We start from the raw sequence: 24,413 nt of genomic DNA on the forward strand, positions 1-24,413 counted from the left end.
TCAGTTCTCAGTTCTCAGTTATCCCAAGCATGGCCTTTTGTTATGCATGGCCGTGTGAATCATTCATATGCAAATGCTGTGAAAATTCTCATTTATGTTTTAAGGAATCCCGCAGATGCAGAAGCCAACGAAGTAGAACTTTATGGTCTTTCAGGACTTCCCTCATGATCCGTAGATGAAATAGTTGGGAACTGGGAAGCGATCACCAAGCAAATGCGGTCAATGCCATATTTCAGCCGCCATTAAGTGCTGCCTACTTATCGGCGGCTCCCGATTCCGATTCCGATTTCTGCTTTGTTTGTCCTGGCCAATTACAATTACGCCGGTGAATCGAAGTGAGCAGTTCATTTGTGACCATGACTAACCGCTTTCCGCTCTAATCTAATCGGCTTTGCCCTCCAGCCCGTGTGATTCCTAATCGCATGTGAATGATTCGAGATTCCGGTTCAGTCGCACCATTAAATATATTTTGTAAAAAAAATAATGTTTTGGTATATAGAAAAATATAGGTTTTCTTACTATCTACATACCAATTTACAGATCAAAGATCTTTTAACAAGTATATAGTTTAAACATAAGTATAAAATTTAATTATTCAAACGTAAAACACCAAATCGAAATGAAAGATAAATTATTACCGAACAATGCATAGCGTTCTAATTCTGTAATTGGTTGAAATGAAAAAAAGAGATTTTTTGAAAAAAAAACAATATTTTTTTAATTTATTTATTTTTATTTATAAGATGTTAGAGAAGATTTTAAAACTAATAAATACTCATTATGCCCTGCAAATAGAATACCTTTTAAAGATTTATAATTTTGTAAGTATTTTATATGTTTGTTTAAATTTTTAAACACTTTTAATTAAATTATTGCTATTTATTTAAAATCAACTATAACATAAAGGGGATTTTACTTATTTTTTATAGGTTTTTTCTAATAATTCAATGTGGTAGCTGTAATAGCTCTTCTTAAAGTCAAAATAGCTTAGATCCGAGTCTGTTATTCCGTCACAAAGAATATGTTGTTGGCATGCAGAAGCAAATATTTCAAAGGGCTGTTCTCAAGTCAACCTCTGGCTGGATTTCGCTTACCCGAAGCGTTAAAAAGTTATTATAGTCCGCCGTCCGTCCTTTGGCATAATTCCAAGAAGAAGAAGGGAGAAGTTCTCTCTTCTTGTTTTTTTTAATATTGCGGCTAATTTGGTCTGACCATCACAGCAACAACAACAGGCAGAAGAAGGCCAGGAAGTGGGAAATAAAGAAGTGGGGGCGGGGAAGTAAGAGGCTTTCCACCAGCCACGGCAATTAATTTACATTAATTTCCCTTTGTTCGCATGGCATTGTTTTGTATTCGTTTGGTTTGGTTTTCACTGGTGGGATACTGGGATACTGGATACCTGCTGCAGTAGCGAGAGATATTATTAGAAAACAATTACAACACTTGGGCATCTCTGTACTCTCGCCAAGGACCCCGTCCATATTTAGCCAGCAGGAGCCAAGGAAAGTAGAGAAAGGATGTCGGACAAGCAGGAGCAGCAGGAGCAGGACGCAGGACGCAAGGTTGAGGAGCAGGAGAAGGATAAGGAGAAGGAGCAGGAGCAGGAGACTCAGGCCAGCAGCTGCGGATCTGCACAGGGAGCGGAACCGGAACCGGAAGTGCAGGTGGAGATGGAAGTGGAGGAGGCATCGGGATCGGCCGTCGCATCCGGATCTGGATCGGAAGCCCCTGCTCCGGCCAACCCAAATCCGGAACTGGAACGGGACAGGGACAGGGACTCGCACGGCGACAGGTGAGTCAAGCGGATTCCATTCCCCTTTCCCCATCTCCATCCCCTTTCCCCCTTCTCTGTGCGTCCTTGTCAATATCCATTAGCTAATTGGGCATGCGATGTCAAGGAAGCGGAGCCAAAGGTGGGCCTAGTCTGGCCAGAACCCAGAAAAAGGCCACTCAACGCAATTCAACTGGCCCGAATGAAAGCAACCCAATTACAATATAGTAGCATGCGCATATTACTAACCATTTTATCCACATTACCTGCATATTATAATCGTATTTTATATAGCAATCGCTTAGTATCAGCATTTTAAAAAGATTCATCCCTCATCAAACCAGGAAGGCTAAGCTAAGTTGTAAAATAAATCAAATGGTATATAGATATGTTAATAGCCCTTGTAAAATGTATAATAATTTTGGAAATACCCTCTAAGAAATCAATGTTTTTAAAAGCGAACCCTACGAAATGGCACCAGTTTTTATGACGCCGATGTAATTTAGCCTAAGTGCACCCTCTCTTTAGATCCTAAGCCTTATCAACCCACTCCCAAGCCCAAACTCAAACCCAAAACATAAAACCCATGCTTCCAAAGGCCAAAACGAGTTAACACACTTTGCATTTGGTGGGGGACTCCAATTAGGGAGGCTTTATAAATAGACAACAGCCACTCCCCAATTGGACCTTAAAGCACGAGGGGAACGAAATCTTTTCGGAACTCTCCATGGAGCGGAGGGGTTGACATCCCCAATTCCAGGTACGCAGATCCCGAACCCGAACCTTTTTCGCCCCTTTAACTTGGGTGTTGTTTTGCCTGTCGGCGTATTTTTATCCCCAGTCTAACAATAGTTCGGTTAAAGAGCAGCAGGGAAATTAAATGAAAAATTTAGCAATCTGTCAAAAAACCTTATTAAGGGAAAAATAATGTGTTGATGTGTGAGCTTTATAGTTCAGGGGTGAAAATGAATGGGAGAGATCTTATCTGCGTGCGCCTTATTACCCACTGATTGCTCAGCGCCTATCGCAATGTAATTTATGGCCGGATCAACATACATTTATTTCTAAAGCACACCTCATGGTCAAATCAGAAGTTACCCTGTATTTATTTCATAAATTTCATAGAAGTTTTATTGTATAGTATTTAGAAAGCATTTAAGGTCTTTATTTAACTGTAGACTGAACTGCACTGACAATATAAATACTTATCTAAAAATATATAAAAAACTCACTTTAAAATAGAAAGAATTAACTCAGATCATAAAACACTTCTTTCTATAGTGTTGGTTTATTGTATATATATTTTATACTTACTTCAAATAATAAACAGTTCGAAATTCAATTTAATCAATTCCCTATCATTAGTTTGTGTGCCTTTCAAAAAGAAAGAGCACAATCTTTATTTGCAATTAAGTGGGAATAATACTTTATTTAAGTTTGCCTCTGTCAATAATCGAGCGGCACTGTCTGCGTGTGTTTCTATGTCATTGGGGTCAATTAGTAAGGAAAATCCCATTTGAAGCTGAACTTTGGCGAGTTTCCACCGCTCGGTGGAAAGTTTCGACCTGTTTGCCACCGTGTTGTCCCCTTGAAACTTCACTTCTGTTTCTCCTTCCGGCTGAGTTCTCATCAGCTGCTAACCCGCGCCCCTTCGTCCCACTTTCATTTCCGGACTTCAGGACTTCAGGCCCCCGGGGACCTCGTCCTCGTCCTCGTCCTTGTCATCGCCTAGCACTCAATCATTGCCTCATTCCGTGGATTGAGCATTCAGCACTCGGCACTGCAATTGACACTTTGCGGGGCGTTCTGTTTGATTTCTCCCTCTTTTTCTCTTTTTTTTAATTAAATACCTAATTGGAGGGACATCAAAGCGATGGATCCTTCGAGATTGCAGCCATGTTATAACCCGAAAGTTATCCAAAAGGGCGGGCCAAGTGTCGCACTATTGTTGACTTTATGCACATCCATTGTTCGGCAGCGAACGGGTAGTGTTTGTCCTGCCGGATGGTTGGATAGTTGGATACTTGGATACTTGGATACTTGTATACCCAGGATGGTTCGGGGATAGTCAACATTGTCATGGCTCCTCCTTCTTCCGAGATTTGACAGCATAATTAACAACTCTTCAGCAGACATCCTCATCCACATCCCCATTTTGCCTTGCTTCCGATGATTTTTCAGGCAAAATCCCACGATTTATTGCTGCCCGAGCATTAAGCATATCTTTAAGCAAGGATCCCCCCGTTTTGCCATGTATTCGGAATTGACAATGAGCCCCTGGCTTTTGGACATGGCACGTGAGCTGGCTGCCAGATGAGCCGGATGAGAACATGGAATCCCCATGTTTCCACTTTCCACTCCCCATCTTCCCAGCTTCCCACTGCCAAATTGTTAATGGAAATTATTAGTTATTAGCTGCTTTGCATATTTTGATGAATCCGAGTAAATAACATTGTCTGTGGGGCAAGAATGATTAGCTTAACTTGAAATTAAGCCCGGAATCTCTATATAATGACCAATTTATAGACAATATTTATTTCTTTGGAGCGATAGCGAAACACTTTCAATCAGTCAGCAAGTGGGCACAAAATATACGGTAATTCAGTTTATTTATGAAGATGCCAAATGAAGGCAGCCCAATTGTTTCCAGAATTGCCAAGTGGATGAGCACACATTTTTATTTTGAAAGGGGGAAGGCAGTAAATATTCGAGCTGCTGCCAATGGATCACTGATAAAAATCTCTATAAAGTCGACTTCCTTTGCCAACCCTTTTTTTTTTGGGTGAAAACTTTATGGGTATCCTTGTATCTCATCATCTTTTGGCCGTCTGCGAATTATAAAGTTTCCTCAGTTCGAGTTTCCTTCGTCGGTTGGGTAGTTTTCGGGTGTTTTTCGGGTGTTGAGCACCCAAAATGGAATGTGCTGGCATCAAAATCAAGAGCAAAATCAAAATCGAGGCAGGTATGGCATACTTAAGCCGGCTCAGTGGGGAAAATGGAAGGCGAATATGTGTGCGCACTCGTGTTTCGTATGGAAATCGACATCTGCTGGCAATCAACTGTTCACACAATTGAATCGGATTCAATTGACCAAACAGGAAGCTAATGCGAAAGCGAATGCGAATGTGAATGTGATTTCTAATCAATGGAGGAGCGGGAATCTGGCCGTGACTGCGATTATGGCAGCAGCTCGGGACTCTGAACAGTGATTTACGGTTGCTAAATCCGTTGGATGCGTCCAGTTCCCTGTTCCCACTTCCCACTTCTCACTTCCCAGTGTGGCATTGGCATTCAGTGGACGGATGGCCAATCCGAAAACCAGAAACCAGAACTTGACCCCACCACGTGCCCTTGACTACTTATGTTCACAGACACACAGTGCCACAATTAAACGCACAAGGACGCGAGCATGGATGTGGACGCGAATGTGGATGTGGATGTGGATGCGGACATGCATGTGAAGCGATTGGAGTGGAATGGAGCGAAATCAGTTCCAGGCAAACGAGCCCAAAGGTTGTAGTTGCTGAACTTTGACACAGCATTTGAGGAGACTTGGGACCTGAACCTCCAGACATGCACTTGCCCTAATTGCGAAAATTATAAATACTAAAAATATATTTTTGATAGGCTTCAAAAATAAAATGAAATATTTTTTGTATAATATTTGGTAGATAAATCACTTGGAAAATCCCTAAATGCTTTTTCCTAAGCAAATACAAGAATGTAACTTTTCGAACATGACTATGACTATGGTCCACTCGAAGGACTCGCAGGACTGGCAGGACTCAGAGGACAAGGCGCCGAGCGGAAGAAGCAATTGGCCAAAATGGTGTTTGAAGTAAAACCCAGAAACGTGACGGGATTCACAAACGGTGTTGAACGCATGCCGGAATACCACAAGGGCATCTTACCCTTACTTAGGAGCTCCGAACACCGAACACCGAACACCGAACACCGGCAAAGGCGACAAAAAGCTGGGACTGGCAGCCAGCGAGGGGTAATAAAGCAGCGACCACAAGAAACAATGGCCAATGGCATCGGTATCTAAGCTGGAAATTCCCATTCGACCAGTTGCTTTTCATCTTTACTTACTGCCATTTGCGGGCATCGGGCCATAACGTATACGCATTAAGTATACGACGTGTTGTCCTAGGGTTTAGGCAGTAATACCGTAATCTCTAGTAAATGAATGATGATTTATTAATTGTTAGCATTTTATAAGGATTTTTTAAGTCATATTTTATGCTAGCCTGGAGAGAATCTATAATTAATAGCACATATTTTAAAGTCATTAAAACTTTGTTTAGTGTTTTTCATTTTTTTCTTAGCCTAATTATTTAAATGGCATTTAAATTGAAATTGAATGAAAATCAATTTTTAAAAATTGAAATATTAAATAAAATATTATTATTAAATTTATTAATGTGTTTTCATTCTTCTTTTTCTTAGCCTAATTATTTAAATTGCATTTAAATTGAAATTAAATGAGAACCAATTATTAAAAATTGAAATAATAATTTAATTATTATTATTAAACTTATTAATGTGTTTTTAGTTTTTTAAATTTTTTAAAGTGTTTAGTTCGATTTATTTTTAATTTTATTTTTTATTCCTTTTTTCTTTCCTTCACTGACTATCCCTTCCTTTAAGCTGCTACAAAAAATACAAATAGACCCTAGACTTTGTTGCGAGGCTTAAGGATTCGTCTAGTAGTTTAATAGAAGTGCGTTTTTTCCTTGGCCCGCTGCAACTCCCACGTCAAAGGCCTTCTGACTGCCAATCTGCCTTTGTCGGCTAGTCGAGCAGTCAGGCACAGACGCCCTTTGTCTCACTTTAAGCCAGGCCTATACAACAGACCTACAGGGCCAACTGGCGTCACAAACAGACGATGCAGCAACATCAACGCCAGGAATACAGGAATACCAACTCAGTGGCCTGGCTGTGAGATTATAGACTAATTACCAACAGTTTGGCGAGATAAATCTATGGTTGGGTTGGAAAAAGTTTATATAAAAAATGTTTATGCACCCCATACTTGTTGGACCCTTTATTTCGGTTTTTTCGGACTTTATTTTGGTCGCCGCACCATCGATTTTTTTGTTTGTGTGACGCCTTTGTCGTCACCAAAAGCTGAAACACACAAACCACACGTCCCACAAACATACATACATATATCCCATGTTACATATATACGAAGATATGGTTGACGTTGGAAACGGTAATAAATCGCCATTGAAATTTTGTCGTTCAGCTTTGCTCTCTTTCGATTTTCACTTTATTATCACACCCTTCGGTGTAGAAGGGGTAGAATTCCATTGCCCATCAGTTGGTAATCCAATCCCAGCTGATTATCATCAAAATACTTACAAACTTGGAACTTAAAATTGAGGAACCACCTGTGGGTTGAATAGCTGGGCATAAATTAAAAATTAAGCTGTTTTTCTATGTTTATTACGGGAAAATGGGAATAACTAATTGATAACTAATTGATTTTTACGATTTTTTTTTCCTAAATAAAATTAATTAATCTCGATATAATATGATATTCATAGGTATTTAAAAAGTTTGCAACCTAAAAATTTGTTTTGAAATCCCTCCCATAACCATACTCTGGATTCCCAATATCTTAAATATGAAAATATAATAGTTTTTCCCGGCTAAAACCAACGAAAGAGCATCGCATGGTGGCAGGAAGAACTTAGTTCACACCATCGAATTCCGCTGGCTTGTGGATTTTTGTCAATAGACCGCTGGTAGGTGGTCGAAACCCCCGACGGAGTGCGACATAATAAATAGATATGAATGTGATTCGATCGCTTTGTGGGTGTGTGTGCTTTGGGTTTTGGGTATAAGGAAAAATGTGTTGGCTTTGCCTCGAATTAATGCGTAACCCGCGGCGAGTCAATCAGTTTCTTTTTGTCGGTCGTGACTTTGGCCAGGATTTTTTCCCAGAGCTCGAAGTGGAATTTCCCAGGTGAAATTCAACCCCCATATCCACACATCGAGAGTGTGCAACAGTTTTCGGAGTAGCCGCACAAAATGTATTGATTGCTATCGATTAGGCTGAATGCGTGGAGCGTGAGCGTGTGACAATGCGGCCAGCTGCGTGAGAAAAGGGGGGAAGGGGGAGGAAAGAACAGCTCCAAGGACATTTCACAAAAGGACACTGGACAACTGGCAGCGATTGGCGATTGGAAGGCAAAGAGCAAAGCACAAAGCGCAACAAATGTTATTCCCATCTTCTTGCCAGTTGCCTGTTGAGTCGCCGAGTCCTTGGATCCTTGACTCCTTGAGTCCTGTCCCCGCGTCACTTGCAGCTGGTTTGCTGTTTTGCAACCGCCTTTTTATCATTTCTTGTTTTCTCGCTGGTTGCTCGGGCGATTTCCGTTTCCGTTTCCGCTTCCGCTTCCCCATCCCCTTGCACTTCCGATTCAGCTTCAGTTTCAGTTTCAGCTGCAGTTGTTATCAACGTTTGCTTGTTAATTTGCTTGTGCTGAAAAGCGGAAAAGTGGAAAACTGCAGGTGGTTCGCTGCCTTAACCAGATAACCATTTAACCATGATAACCAGATAACCAGATATGTGCTTTGAACCAATCTCCGTTTTCTCTACGTTTTCCCCTGCCAAGTGGCTGCCAGAAACATTTTAGCAATCACTAAATCCCTCGATTGCATTGCCAGTTTGCATATCCCAAGCTCCTTCTGGCCAGCGGTCAGAATGTCAGAATGGCAGATTAAATGAACACAAAGGAGTCTTTATGGAAGTGGATAGTTAAGGCCAGCGTCTGTGAACATAATTTCCAGTCCAGATTTAATTGCAGCCATTTATTTCGAGCTCCAACGACACCTATAATCTCTGAATAACGATGCAAATCTGAACATTTAAGTTTCCCGGAACCCGGAGGTTTTTTTCCAGCTCTGCAATTCAATGGAGCCCCTTTTTGCCACATACAAAATATACCTTTGAGAACTATTTGAATAGAGTGCACATATGCTTTGTGAATCCTCTGTCGACACTTTGATGTCGTGAAAAATAAGTCAATAAGTCAACTAATTTATATCTAGTCTAATTAGGCAACGTGTTTTCATGTTGTCCTCTTCACTTTGGCCTTGAAAAGCTCATTTTGTATGGGAATACTTTGGGTTGGGGATAGGGGACTCACTGCAGTTCCCTTGGCCGTAAAAATTGACAAATTTTCAAGGACATTTTTTACGATGGCGAAACGTTGGTAACAGCTTGCCTGTCAAAAACAATTCCGATCCAATGAAACGTAGCTGAGTGCCGACAGCACTTGCAGATCCAAAGTTATAAGGACACACGGCAAAGTTTATAGGGATCGTTCGAGATCGATGAAATAATACAAGGAGTAAAGAAACAAATAAAATGAAAATTAAATCTTTATAAGGTTAAGCTTAGAAATTAGAAACATTTTCGAAATAATACAAGGAGTAAAGAAACAAATAAAATGAAAATTAAATCTTTATAAGGTTAAGCTTAAAAATTAGAAACATTTTCGAAATAGGTTCATAGAACTTTATATATATGTTTGAAAAGTAATATATTGACTTTGCTTTATTTAAAATTGATTTAAAATTTTTCCCTCTATAAAAATTTAATAAAATAATTTTAAAATTTTGAAAAGAAAGCAACTTATTCTTTTCACAATTTAAAAATTAGTCATACGAAAATTTAATTTATACCAACTATATTTTTTTCCAAAAAGAATATACAGATTAATATATATCTAGAGAAACTTAATAATATTTTTCTCTGTGTTCTCAGCATGTGGTAGCCAGTTGGCTACAATGATCAATGGCAGGGCTTTCTAGTCGAATTTCACGAGCTGTTGCCGCAGCCGAAAGTTTATTAATTTGTTATCCTGTCACTTGGGCACTTTCATTGCCTTTCATTAGACCCTCCCCCAATCTCAATCCCCAATCCTCAGTTCTCTCCATCCTCATCGCAATTCCGGAGACCGCAGAAATTAATTACCGGATTATAAGACAACTTCATTGGCCAAAAGGGGGGGCGGGGTAGGGGCGGTATGGGATGGCTCCCGAATGGGGGCGTGGCAGACAAGGCGATAAGCCCGTTTCAGTTCAATTTTCACCATTCCGGGGGCAGCGGCAGCCATTTGGTTTGGGCCTTTATGATTAACATTTAATAAGAAAAGGTCACGCACCGGGAGAGGAGTGGGTTTCTTTTTTTTCTTTTCGGTTAGGGATAGGAATTGGAGAGAACTATATCGACAGCATTCCACTCCATGCCATTCCAGTCGCATCTGGCCCAGGCTAAATTAAGTGCCCAACTTAAATAACTCGAATTAAACATTAATAGCGTACTTAAAAGTTTTCCTTTTCGTTTCTGTTTTTGTTTTCCTCGCCGCCTTCGTGTTTCACTTATAGCCGTTATTCAGTTGTTATTCAGTTGGCCTTTATTGGATTCGATTGTTGCTGTTGTTTTTTAAGTTTTTCGGGCCCCTCGTTGGGCGCCAATTTGTTGTTAGGGCCGAGGCCTTAGCCTCAGTCAATTTCTTGATGAAATGATTTCGCTGTGAACTTTGGCGTTCGCCTATGGCCATTTCTCAACTCTTCCCCGCTGAAAATCGATGGCTGACCCATCGATGAGGTGGAGAATGGGTTGATGATGAGTGGATTGGGGGATGGGGGTCCTGGCCACTTAAGCCGGTCTTTCAATCTTAAATGGTTCATCGAGTTTCCCTTTGATTAAACAGTTGATTGTATTATGCTTGCTCTATTTTTTATACAGCTCAACCATTTGATTTCATATTCTCAAGTTCTATAGAAACTTTTTGCTAGCACAATTAATATTTAAAGTAGTTGATAAATTTTAAACTGAACGAATGTGATGGAAAATCAAAAGCCTCTTCTGATAACTCTCAATAACTTCCTTTCCCATCATCGCAGTTGTATTGTCCTTGCTGAGATATAATCCCAAATGCCTTGCAGTATCTCTTTATTTAACAAGCCCGCGACATTTCCTCCGTGTTGGGCCTAAGTGTTTCCCAAAAGCGAGGTAGATTATGCGTTCGCAATTCCGATGTGCCTAAGCCAATTTGATATATATATAATAGCACAGTGGTATAAAATGTGTTAAAAAGGGATATATATTTTCAAAATAAAATATAATAAAATAAAGCAAAAGGAAAGTAACTATGGAAAATAAATAAATACAATTTTATGTATTATGCCATGAATTTCTGTATTTTGTTCCACTGTGCCGGCAGCCACTTGAATTGTCCCCCCCTCGAGATGTTGTCAGCTTAAGTGCTTCATTTGAGGCGCCATGAAATATGCAACAGGCCGCCCAAGTGAACAAGAATGAACATGCACGTCCTCTCGGTTTCAGCCTAATCCTGCTGCTCCTCCTGCCACTCCTCCTCCTCCAGACGACTGCATCCCATCAGGAAACGACAGGCTGGCTCAGTGTCGTCCTTGTGGGCCTCTCTTAAATTGCTTTGCCTCTAATGCCTCGGAATCAACTCCCATTCCGTTGCCACTTCCGCTCCCAGGGGCCCGATATTGATATGCCTGGCGCACTTTGGTAGGCTTCTAGCTACCAGCTTTTAGCTCCTAGCCACTGCGACCTAGGACCTGCCATAATTTTACATCAAATATGTTCCAGCTGAAAGGCATTCAAAAATTATGCATGTCGTCTGACATTTTCACCAAGCTGTCGTCACCAAACTAGAAATATTTCAATGAATATTCGCTTAGAAGAGAAAAATAAAATAATATTCCTGTAAGGAAATATTTTTGTGTAACTTGATCCAACTTGAGCTTAATTGTGGCATTTTGCCAACCAAATAATTGTATTGCAAATGTTTATACATATTTTAGGCATTTGATAAAATAAAACCTCAGTAAATTTAATTAGTTACTCCAGCTAAGGGGTGTTTCTAATTATCAAAGTTAATTCATTAGGCATTTTTGTGTGCCGGTACTTATAACGATTTCGGGTATGTGACTTAATTAATAAAGGTTTTCCGGGGCCGAAAGAAATGATTTTCCTTTCAGCTGGCTTCTGAATTTCTGTGATGATTTTATTTGCGCGGCGCAAGGCTTTTGGTGACATTTAAATATAAATGAAAAAGGTACGCATACGTCACGTCGGCGAAGGGGCGTTGGGAGGGGGAGGGGCAGGGGGCGTGGCCCTGGCAGATGGGCGGCGGTTAGGCCATAAGGGCTTGCCAGACATCTGCATATTGCCATTGTGACAGGCCAACGGAGTCGCGAAAGTCGTGAAAGCCAAGCCAAGCCGGGCAGGATGAAATTTCCTTTTCCTTTTCACATGTGCAAAAGTTAAAATATATGAGGGGAAAGCCGAGGAGAAAGGAGGAAAATGTGTGCCCTTGTGGAGGGCGGAGAAAAGGGGAAAAGGGCGGAGGGTCCTGCAATTTAGCGCGACAACAATGGCGGCCAAGTGGCGCCATCATTTCCTCCCGAGCCCAAAATTTCTTCTCTTCTCGTTTTTTTTTCGGGTAGGCATACAAATGCCGGAATTCGCATGTGAACTTGTGTGTGGGTTTTTATTGTGGTGTTTTGCTGTGTCGCATAATTAAAAACCACCGAGTGAACACGGCCATACAAAGAAAAAAAAGACGGCATCCAGGCAAGAAATTAAATATTTACATGTACAATTAGTAGTTGAGAGAAAAAAGCTCAGGCAATTGTGAAAACAAGCGGAAAGGGGAGGAAATAAAGTGCAAACATGTCTTCTGACAAACCTATAAAATTCTCTTTTACGAAACACGACTATTTGAAAGTTAATTAAAGCAAGAAATAATATTTTCAGAATATTCCCTTTAAATTACAAAATACAAAAAATGTTAAATTAAGATTTTTTTGAGTATCAGTTACAACAAAGAAAATATTAATTGGTTTCGTATTATATTGGCTTTAATTTTTCGATTCTTTCTCATTTATAGTAAATTTTTGTTAAATTTAATTCAAAATTTTGAAATATTAAAAAGAATATTTTTTTGGAATAAGCATCAACGAAGCTATAATTTGTTTCCAATTACTTTTCCATTCATTTTCCGATCGTTCCTATGGAAGCTATAAGATATAGTTGTCCGATTTTCATAAAATTTAATTCCAAATTCAGAAACATTTAAGAAATAATATTCCCAAGAGTACAAGGTAATAGGTCAAAAAACACCCAAACTATATTTTTTTGCAACATAAATTTGTATAAGGATTATTTTATTAAAAAATAACACAAAGTCTAATATTCGTTTTAAATAGGCCATGAAGGCATTTTTTATTGGGGCCTTAAGGGAAAATTATCCATCGAGGAAAGGAGGAAAGAAAAGAAAAGCTGGAAAATTGTAAATGCTATGCTTGTGAGAGGACACAGGACACACAGATTGTTATTTTGCTGCGAGCAGGCAGTTATAGTTATTCCACCCTTAAGCCTATTATTTGTCACAGAAATAGCAATAGCCACATTGTTTTCCTCGCTTTTTTGCTGCCCTGCTGCCTGGCTGCCCACACAGATGGACCACAAAAGCAATCTCATCATCGACACTTTTTGCTATTTATTTTCATTATCCTTGCTCGCAATTCCTCGCACTAATCAAATGACTGGGAAAAACACTGGCAGTCGGCAGAGGAACATAATCAACGACAACAAAGTCGAAATTGAAATCAAATTGCTAAAGAGAGGGAGAGGAGGGGGCGGCAGGACATTGTGGGTGGTGGTGGGCGGTGGGTGGTAGAGGGTGCTGCCCCCACAAAGAATGAAAGTGGAGCAACAGCAGCAGCAGCATCATTAAAATGCAATGCATCAACGCCCCATTGTCTGTGTGTGTGTGTGTGACATCTGTATGTGCAGTAAGTAGTTTGTGTGTGTGCGTTGATATTGTTTTCCATTTTTATTTCCCTTGGGCGAGGGGAGGAGCTCCGCCCACATGGCACTCATAATTAAACGCATTTTGTATTTAATTATGCGACGGCAACAAAGGCTCAGTGGAGGGCAATATTTGCTGCCAGGATCGGAATTCTGGACGCTGGATGCTGGATCCTGAATCCTGGATCCTCCGCCTCCCTTGACCACTCGCACTTTTGCATAATCGTTTTTGGATTCGAGCAAAGCCCTCAAAGGGATTAGTGCTCGGCAACAATTTAGCAACAAAACGAAGCGAAAGCTAAAACGCTGCCAAGCGGAAGCTGTCCGAAAAAAGCTCAGGCTGTCAGCCAGGAAGCAAGGTCCTGTTTTGACATCAGCAAAGGACGGCAGGATGGCAGGATAGTAGGATGAAGCGTTAAGGGCGGCAATGAATTGGCCTTAGTCTGGCAATTAAAGACGCTGCCAAGTGTTCTATGAAAATGTTTTAGCGCTGCCTTTACAAATTCCCAGCTAAAAAACACACAGCTGCTCGCTAAATTACACACATTTTTCTCTTTAGCTTTAAACCTTAGCTTTAACTTTGGTGCAATTTCAGCAGGCAAAACAATTGAGTTTTCTGTACGATTCGGCAGCCTGTTTGCCATAAATAAGTTATGCCCAGGACTTTCGTCAGTTAAGCCTACGACATTAAGTAGCTGTGCAAATAAAAGTTATTAGCCATTTTCGCCTGGCCAGTTGAGTCTAATTTCGGCGCTAAGCCCAGTAAAAGATTATGGCTCTCAAGGCATTGGCCATTAGGAACTTTATTACCCGCATTGAAAGGAATTTGGGCAACTAAATATATAGCTGGTTTTTGCTTTTCATCTTTCGCCAATATAGCACTTTAACTCCCGGAACTCCACAAACAAAAGTTGAAATGTACTAGTTAATCTATAAAAATTGGTATTCAAGTAAAACTATATAATGTAAAGTCTGTATTAAGTTCATACTAAATATTATAAATTGTATACTGCGAAGCTTCAATTCTTCGGTTCCGTGGGTATAATTTTAATACTTACTCATCTAATTAATTTTTTTTTTAGCACAATAGTTTAGTTTTTATAATAATAATTTTGTGGTTGTAGGGTTTTTTCCTAGTGCAATCTGAACGTTATTTGATTTCAGTTTGATAGACCAACCTTGAGGCTTAACTTATTTAATTATCACCCCCATCCTGTTTGCTAATTGCGTACTCACTGCTTCTAGGAAGACGCCGAGTGTGTTGTAGTTGTAAACGAGCTCAAAATCAGGTAGCTATCTCCAGAGCTCCATATCCTTAAATCCTTGTATCCTTGCCCCCGGGATCTCACCTGCTGTACACACACACACTTGCTAGCCCACCTACTTACTTACCCAACTGAATGTAACGATAGCGCGGAGCATTTTAACACGAATGCAAACATAATTAGTCCTTAATCATAGTCAACATGTTTGCGAGGGCGTCCTCGTGGGAATGCAATAATCGCACACCATCCTCCAGGAATTATTTCATTCCCCATAAACGGTTATTCGGTTTCTGTGTTTGCTTGTGCTGCATTTCAACGGAAGCTAAATAATATCAGTGCAGAAAGTGAACATTAAAAAAAAAACAAGCAAAACCTTTAATTTTCGTGGAATTTTGCAATTTGTTCGAAATAGCTTTACAAATTATACGGTAAAGCTAAATTAGCCAACAATCAGCATAATAAATATGAAAAGTTGAAGAAAGTATTTCATTTAGGATAATAGCAGGCTTCATTATACCCGTTACTCGTAGAGGAAAAGGGTATATTGTATTCGTTGGGAAGTATGTGCGTTTCCGACCCTATAAAGAATATCTATTCTTGATCAGGATTACTAGCCGAGTTGATTCAGTCTGTCCGTTAGCCTGTCCGTCTATTTGTCCGTCCGTATGAAGGCTGAGATCTTGCAATGCACACTCATTCAGCTGAGTAACGAGTATTTAATAGTCGAGCCACTCGACTAAGCGTTCCCTCTTGTTAAATTTGCAAATTGTTTTAAAAACTACTGTGTATGATTCAGTCATGCGGTAAAATCTAAATTCAATTGCTTCGTTAGTTTTTATACTCATTCTAAACGACGAACCAAAGTATTCCATTGGGTTAGGATTCAATGAAAGGCCTGGTTCATCATAAATTATACAAAAGGCAGGTCGTTTTCTGTTATGACGCTTGCCATAGCCTTTATCCAAGGAAATGATGAAGGATAAAAGCAAATTGCATAAACATATCGATTGGCATTTACAATAAAATATATACATTTATTTAATTTCAACTGTTGCATAATTTGTCATTGGGAATTTTGTATTAATTAGAGCCATACAAATTGGGCCAGTGCATTCGCATAACTGAAAACTGAAAACAGAAAACTGACCAGATAAAACTGCCATTGTGGGCAGAGCAGATGGGTAAACTAATAAAACTCATGGCGCACACAAAAGCGTTCCACATCCGCCCTGTGGCCGAATGCCAAAGTAAATATGTCCGAAAAAGGCAAAGAATGAAGCTCGGTGGGTTGTTGGCAGACTTAATTGGAATTTAAATCAAAAGATAAACTAATTTGGTGCGGGACACGGGACATGGGACACACACACCTCGCACGTTTTCAGCCACTTGCAAATCGAGTTGCCAATCCCACTCGCACTCGCACTCCCACTTCAATCATGGTTGAAATGGTTGAAGCACAATTTAAGGCGCGTGAATTATGCATGCCACGAGGAGCAGGGCTCCGTTCGTGTGTCCTGGATTTGGGTCAGAGCAACAAAATCAATAGCGCGCTGCTTAAGGGCTGAAGGTAAAAAAGTACAAAAAGTAAAAAAAGTAAAAAAGTATAAAGTAAAGTAAGAAACAACAACGACAGGTAAATTTCTCTTGGCCCACGAATACCTGGCAAATCGCTTCCATTTATATGTCGTTACTTGAGTCATTTTTCAAATCAATTTTCAATTTGTATTCATAGCAAATTAGACGCGCGATTGGAGCCAAATGCAATTTCTGTCTCGAAACTCGTCCTTTCGTCTTTTCGTCCTTTGTCCTCCTGTCACTTTGGCCCAAGTAAGTTCGAGGCACAACGCAAAATCCTCGCTAAATCCTCGCTAAATCCTCGCTCGAGCGTTAAACTCTGCCCGCATTTAAGCCATAGGCGTAAGTTAATTTGTTTGGCAGGACCCTGCGAGTGACCCTTATCGCCTTCGCCTGCGCCTTTCGCTTTTCGCTACTCGCAAGGGAAAAAGCCGAAAGAAAAGCAAAGGCAAAAGCAAAGAAATGTAAAAGTAACGAACGAAGCAAAATGCAAACATGAAACGAAATCAACACAAAGAACTCAAATACAGGGGCAGTGGGAAAGGGGCATTTGCACACTGGGAAAATGTTATAAAGAAAATCACAAAAAAAGTTAATAAATAAATAATAAAAGAAACCCTTTATTTTTCATACATACAAAAAAAAAGCACCTAGGTAATCTATACATTATTTTGAGGCACATATCTTTCCTTTTATTTTTTCAAGCCAAATTTTTTGCGGATAAAAGCGAACAGATTACTTAAATGGCCCATAAGCTTTGATTGATTAAAATTACAGACTCTTGAAGATATCTTAAATTAAAACACTAATTAAATTAAAACACTAATATTAACATAATTTAATGCTGGGCCTGCACCTTTTAAAAAAGTCCAGTGTAGTAGCCAAAGTCTGTTTCTACACTGAAACCCTTGGTTTTTTTTTGAGTGCACTCTACGCCAGTTTGGCATTTCTATAAAAAAAATCACAAGCTTTGCCCCACAGGGGGCAATGCCTCAGTGTCCTGTAGTGCTTTTGAAAACAAAGGTTTTGTCTAGATGACCACTTTTAATGAAATGTTCGTTTCATGGGATGCCAAAAAAAGGAAGTTCGGAGTTTTAAAATTTCGGTGTTGGAATAGTTTTGAAAATATTTCCATTTGTAGGGAAAAAATAATACAACCAACAAATGTCATGTGAAAACCTAGTTTTAAATTTTAAATTACTTTGAATTTGGAACTGGGAACTTTAATTAAATTGCGAGATACTTAAATCAAGTGCCATCTTACTGCACTTCTAATTTTGGTATTTCTTTCGCGTTATTCCATTTATCCCAAAGCCAACTAATTTTTTTAATTGACAAGTTCTGGCCAAAAACTTAAGCCTGAAGCTCGACTTGGGCAAATAGAGTGAATAAGTGTCGCCAAAAAGTCCGAAAGTTAGTCGATTTTCGCGGCTTCCAGCGCCTTTATTTGAGTAATCTGTTCGCAGGACTTTTTCGGGGGCGTAACTCAAACGCTAGTTAACTTCAAAAACGAGGGTATTCTGTTCCCTCTGTTTTTGGTTTAACGCAAACAAAACAAAACGCAAAGCAAACACACACTACGCCAAAAGGGAGGGCACGCATCTGTATTTGTATGTAGATGTAAAAAACTTCAAAGCACACACACTTAACGTGCTCAGACACGCACTAGTACACACACGCACACACACGAGAACATGGCGGGCGGAAACGGAAACGAAAGCGAAAAAATGGGAAAAATGGAAAAGCGATGGCGCGGTGGCGGCTACTTGATGTTGATGCCACAGATTTTGTTACACTTTGCTCTTGGCTAAGCGTTTGCTAAGCTGTTCGGAGGGGGCCAGGGGGGCAGTGGGCGGGGGGCGTGGTCCTGGTGGGCGGAGGGGGCGTGATCCAGGACACGTGCCGCTGCATTCGATGCGTGACAATCGAGGGGACAGCGCCCAGCTGAAGTGCAAATTGGTTTAGCATCAAATCATTTTTGCGAATCATTTCATGTCATCGTACATATCGAAATATATGTGTGTATACAATATGTATGTATATATTCGCCATTTTTGTGGCATCCTTTTTATGGCCGATGTGTGACAGATTGAGTTCGTTATTTGTTTTGCACATTTTAGAGGGGATTTTTTATGATGGCTGGTTTACAAGCGGCAATTATATTGTTTTGCGGTTTTACAGTTGTTGACAAGGTGAATTGGTAACTGTTTTCAATTTATCGATTGCGAAAAACCCTTTGACGTATTTTTCTCACTTTTTTTCGATTTTGACCTTTAACATTTACCGGGAATTTTTTGTCCAATTAGTCAATTAAATTGTACTTCCTTTTTCATTAAAGTTAAATCCCAAAGAACCTTGTGGATTAAGCTTTTAAGGCTTCCGCCTTTTTTGATTTGGCTCTCAGGTCGAAAAGACTGTGTGTACTCGTTTTTCCTCCTGGATTCCTACTTTGTTTCGTGAATTGAAATGTAACCAAGCTGATGGAAAGTCTAATTGCAAACCACAACACAACACAAAACAGTCAGTAAACTTTGTCGTTTTTCAAAGCTGTTTCTAAGTTGTTGGCACACATCCCCATCCCCATCCCTTCCGAAGAAGTTCGGCACGGCAAACTTCAGGCTGCCAACCGAAATGCCTGAAGGCACTCTCACTCACGCACACAGATACATTTACAGACAGGATGCGACATCCTACACACACACACACGCACACAGGACTCGTGTGTGTACACAGCTGCGGCTCATTTGATCGCTGGGTTTGGCCAATTGACGGAGGAGCAGACTTTGTGCGTAAATATTTTCCAAAATGTTTGCTAATTTGACTCGAGCTGCTCCTCCCCCTTCATCCGTTTGGTGCCATTTGTTTTTCCAGGCTCAGACAAAAAAGAAAGTTCCCAAAAGTAGAGCAGCCCCGAAAACACCGACATAATTAAAACCGTAAACATTCCACTGGCGGCCCCAAGTTCACTTGGGACTAGTGCCTACTTATGCGGGCACGGCTCTCCAATCAATATGCCCATTAGGAGGACCAAATCAGGTTAAGTCGATTGCTGGTAGTCTGAAACTAGTTTGCTAGTTTGTACTTGGTGGGATTATTAATGCCCAACATCTCCGACCTCTCTATTTCAATCTGATTTACGCATAATAGACATAAAAGACTACACCCAAAAAAACATGATATGAAACGATGATCAATTTGATATTATGTGGTATAAATTTTGACATGATATGCGGTATACCAATTCGATATGCTCGGAATGTAAGCAACATGTTTTAGGTAGCCAAGTTGGGATTTCGAATGTCAAAATGATATTATTTAATTTTAATTTTACCAGTTTTGCATGGTAAAACGGCATATTTAACGGTGTAATTATCCTGGATTTATTTATTATTAAAACCCCGAATAAAAAGTTATAATTGTATCTTTAAACGCATAAAAGTTAATAACGGCAGACCACGAAGTTGTTTTAATGCTTTAAGGAGCCATGAAAAGTTTTTAAAGTAATTACGAACTTATCTTTGAAAGTGATTAAGTCAAGTGTTCTTCACTGGCATAGTATTTGTATACCGAGCAAAAATGTTAGGAATTTTGGCTTAAAGTTGGCTCGAAGTTGACCCAAATCAATAGGCCAAGTTCAAGTGCTCGAAACAACTTTCGCTCTCATTTCGGCACTTTCAGTTTCGGTTTCAGTTTGGCACTTCTCACTCGTTTTGGCCATAAACAGGTGGCGGCAACTGTCGTTAAATATACATGAGAGCGCCCCGAACGCATAAATTGTCATTTAATGAGTGCGTGTACACTGCACACTCACTGTATACAATCGGACTCCATTTCATCCCCATCCCCCTCTTCCACCCCTTCTCCATTACCGGGAAATTCGCTTTGTGCCCCGAAGACTTTCCAAGCTGGCTAACAAGTTTGTTCCATTTTCCGAGGCGGCTGGCATTTTGAGTTATTAATAAACCGAGTGTCGCACACACAGGGACATGTGGAACGCACTAGTTTAGGTTCACATCAATATTTACTCTGCCCTGGCCAAGTAATTGATAGCTTATTGATTTACATGCACGAGAACTACCTTTCTTTTTATTCACTCGCCTGCCTTCGCTCTCGCCTTCGAACTCTCCTTTCTCGCCTTGATAGTTTTCTAAAGAGGTTCAAAGCCATTGCCTGGATGTCTATATATGTTATGCATGAATATATGGCTTTGTGGCGTTGAGGAGGGGTACTTCTTAGTGAAATTGAAATTGAAATGGAAGAAAGTATCAAAATATTTTATTTTATATATTAATCAAAGGTAAAATCCCCCTAGAGTAAAATTAAAAACATGAACAATTGTATTTTACAGTGTGATCAAAGTTGTTGTGTAAAAAATGTGAAATATAATTTTTTAAAACACACAGCTCAATTGTGTTTTTTACACAAAGAAACAACTCTAAAACACCTTTAATTTTTAAGTTTCACATTTTAGTGTCAAAAACTCATTGTGGTAAAAACATGTTGTGTAATAAACACGTTGAGCAAATATCTACGAAGTAAATTATTTAATTTTATACGTTCGGTAATAAAATAAAATATATAATTATAATATTATATTATTTTTAATTTCAAGTACCTAGTCTTAATTATTTAAATTTCGAAGGCCTTCCCCACAAGCAGACAAATTAAGGTAATTGCTGTTAGCGCAAAAGATCAGAATTCAAGAAAAACCAACTCAAGCGAGAAAAGTGAATATAATTGGTGGACTTTAATAAAAGTTGTTCTTTATTTGCTTCGTAATATTTACGTTTGTGCAAATTCATATCCAGAGAGCTGTGGGGCAACAACAGGGAGACCTACATTTCTTTTCAATAGGCCACGAGATAAACAAGTGGGCGGGGGAAAAGGAAGAAAGGAGACAAGGAGAAAGTAGAAAGGAGCCGGGAGTCAGGAGAGAGGAGACAGCTGACTGATTAAGGCGCAATTGGAAGCTGTCTCAGCTGACTCAGCCGCTGATGATGATGGGCTTTGCCAGTTGCCGCAAAATACTCGTGCAAAAATCCCCCAAAGCCACACACATTCACTTCCTGCTCAAATCCACTTCCACTTCCCAATTCCCAGGCCAGCCGGCAACAACAAGAAAAAAACGAAGGAAAAACCGCCCCAGGCTCAGAACTCATAAAATTACAATAAAAATAATATCACAAGGCTAAAGGGAAAAGACCCACCGGAAACACACATAAATCTCGTCATAAGAATACCGGGCTAAGAAAAGAAATTCCGGGAAACTTAGCAAACATCCATTTGAGGTCGAGGGCCACGTAAACGTGGAGTAATTTAATAATTCACATTTATTGCCATTTTTCCCTCAATATTAATTCACTTAGTCTGGTAACTTTTTAATTTAAAATGAAGACAATACCAAAAGCACAAAGAATTAAATTAAATTTCGCGAATCTCCTCGCTTATTGACACTACTCAGTAAATATTGTTTCGTAAAAAATAAAGCGCAATTGAGCGCATCTTCCACGGGATTCCGAATTATTTGCAGAATTAAATACAAGTGAAACCCCAAATAAACGTTTCTATTTAATTCGCATTTTTCCGTTTAATGAACCACTGTGTAAATATTGAACAATAGAGTCGTTTAAAAAGTAATAACCTGTAATTAAATTTAGGTAAATAATTTATTTATTACCTGCTGTTTACTGACAGCCGCATCGTTCGTTATTAACCGCTTTAACTAACGTAATTAGTATTTACCCCTCTTTATTATAATATATTGGGGGCCTAATGAGTCCACTGTACATTTTATGTATAAAAAAAAAGAAAATAGAATAAATAATTATGCTTAAGAATACGACTTTAACCTGTACATTTTCTGGCTAATTAAAGGAGAACCCATCCAGATCCTTGATCCTTAGCCCCGCATGCCCGAAACTCTATAAGACTGGCAAGATTAACGAAAAGCCACCCAACTCTGCAAATATGTAAAAACGAGCGAAATAAAAACACCATTTAACATTTGTGTACAGAGGCAAACAAGCGAAAAGAGCGACATGAAGGGGGAAAAACAGAAAAAGAACAGAAAACTTTTCATTTTATGACGCATTAAAATAAAAGGTCGTAAAAGGCGGGACAAAATCATGAATGCTAAAAAAAACAGCAGGCTGCATCAATAGACAAAAACAAAATGCAAAAGGGGCCAGCTTTATGTGCACACAAACAAATAAACAGGCGGGCAAACAGAGAGTGAGCAAACAAACAAACAGATAAATACAATACATATAATTCTAAAAAACACTAAAAACAAGGCAATAAAAACTCGAGCTCGAATTAAACAAAATGCGACATGTCCACTGATATCCAGGTGAAATATGTACATTGTATACACACAAAAAAAAAATATATGCATATATATTTATTTATTTATAAGCCCCAAAAACCACACATAATATGTACATATACCCATTTGGGCGGCGTGTAACCAACTTTCTGTCATTTCTTCACCTCCATCTGTCCATCCGACGGCTGCTGCTCATGATGATAACGACGATGATGATGATATACTGATGATATTTTATTGCCCCACCAAAGTTCCACCGACAGTGGCACCAACATCGTCCACATCCACATTCACACCGACCAAAGGCGACAGGGACATGGCCGCTTCACCCAGCTTATGGACCTCCTGCCACTGGGCTCCACGAAACTGGCCACCAGATCCGAGGGGCCCTCCATAAATCCGAGTCCCAATCCAAATCAGTGTCAAACATCTATATCATCGTCGCTGGGCAGCCCGAATCTCAGCTTCCACAGCGAGGAGCTGCTCCTGGACATGGAGACCGGCGAGGAGTTCCATGAGCTGCACAGGTAGTTGGTCTAGGTCCCTCACCCCGAGAATCCCCGAAACAGAAATCCCGAAACAGTAACCGAAACAGAAACACACCAAAGACACAAGACACCCCCAAACAGATGCCGCTCGGTCCACTCGGGCGCATACTTAATGTCCTGCCAAACAGCAGGGACCTTAATAAAGCCTTAGTAAAGGAAGGAAAAAAAGACAATAAAAACAGCGAGCTCAATATTTAGCTGACAAGTGGATGTTAAGAGAGAGATATGGGTATGCACTGGCCGAAAAGTGGAGCAACATCATTTGAGATTTTCCAAATTTCTTAAAAAAATAACAATTTAATATAAATATTTAATAAATATTATAAATTAAAAGTGTTAGTGAGATTACCATTTCAGAACTACTGAAATTTATAATTTCTATAATTATAATTATAATTATAATTATGTATATGGTAGAAATTTACATAAATTAATAAGAAATAGTTAGTAAAAATAGCATATTTCACAGACGACATAAACTAAGTGTACTTAAGAACTATACAAAAAATGCCTGCATGTGCTATGAATTTAATCGAGGAAACACAATCGAGGAATATTTATTTATTTAATAAATAAATCATACATATAAAGCACATTGTGCAAAATGGTATGCAAATTAACAAATGCTGTGTCTATCTTAATTTATATGCAGGCATTTTTTGTTCAGTTATGCAAAAACATTTTCAAATTGATTTCACTTTATAAAAGGTTGTTATTATAATAAAATACTGGTATTGTTTTCCGTGCAGAAATCAGTAAAATGTTAGAATGCCAGAATGCTGCGCTGGGCATGTTTAATGATAACATTTTTTAAATACCACGCCCCGATATTCCAACCCTCCGAGCGAAAATCCTCGATTCAAGGACCTAATTGAAGTTCGACTCGAAATCCATCCAAATGAGAGTGAACGTAATCCTCCTCAAATCACGACAATGCGCACTTAATATCAATAAAACAATGCGGCAGTCCAGAAATCAAAGTCTAAATGGAGATTTGGGTATCTGAGCTGGCAACTAAGCACCCAGCTGGGTATCGTCCTACTACTCGTACTCGTACTCG

General features: G+C 39.5%; 2 protein-coding genes across 2 annotated transcripts in view; both read left to right on the top strand.

Moving 5' to 3' along the window:
- Positions 1-1,670: 1,670 nt before the first annotated feature.
- The window catches only part of LOC108060951 (beta-arrestin-1), a 44,378-nt gene continuing 21,635 nt past the window's right edge, over positions 1,671-24,413 (top strand). Inside the window, exon 1 of the mRNA XM_017146902.3 lies at positions 1,671-1,792. Within this exon, the coding sequence (XP_017002391.2) occupies positions 1,671-1,792 (122 nt within the window). The remainder of the gene's footprint in view (positions 1,793-24,413) is intronic.
- Positions 5,181-23,336, top strand: LOC123003490 (uncharacterized). Its single transcript, XM_044396104.1, has 2 exons — positions 5,181-5,284; positions 23,057-23,336. The coding sequence occupies exons 1-2, from the start codon at positions 5,181-5,183 to the stop codon at positions 23,334-23,336; spliced, it is 384 nt and encodes a 127-aa protein (XP_044252039.1).

The sequence above is a fragment of the Drosophila takahashii genome, chromosome X (assembly GCF_030179915.1).
Source record: "Drosophila takahashii strain IR98-3 E-12201 chromosome X, DtakHiC1v2, whole genome shotgun sequence".
Classification (NCBI taxonomy): domain Eukaryota; kingdom Metazoa; phylum Arthropoda; class Insecta; order Diptera; family Drosophilidae; genus Drosophila; species Drosophila takahashii.

What these genes read in the sequence shown, in the direction of transcription:
- LOC123003490 (XM_044396104.1), top strand. Translation starts at nt 5,181, where the DNA reads ATGGATGTGGACGCGAATGTGGATGTGGATGTGGATGCGGACATGCAT. An exon ending in CCAGGCAAACGAGCCCAAAG is followed by an intron (nt 5,285 to 23,056) that starts GTTGTAGTTGCT and finishes GCCCCACCAAAG; the next exon opens with TTCCACCGACAGTGGCACCA.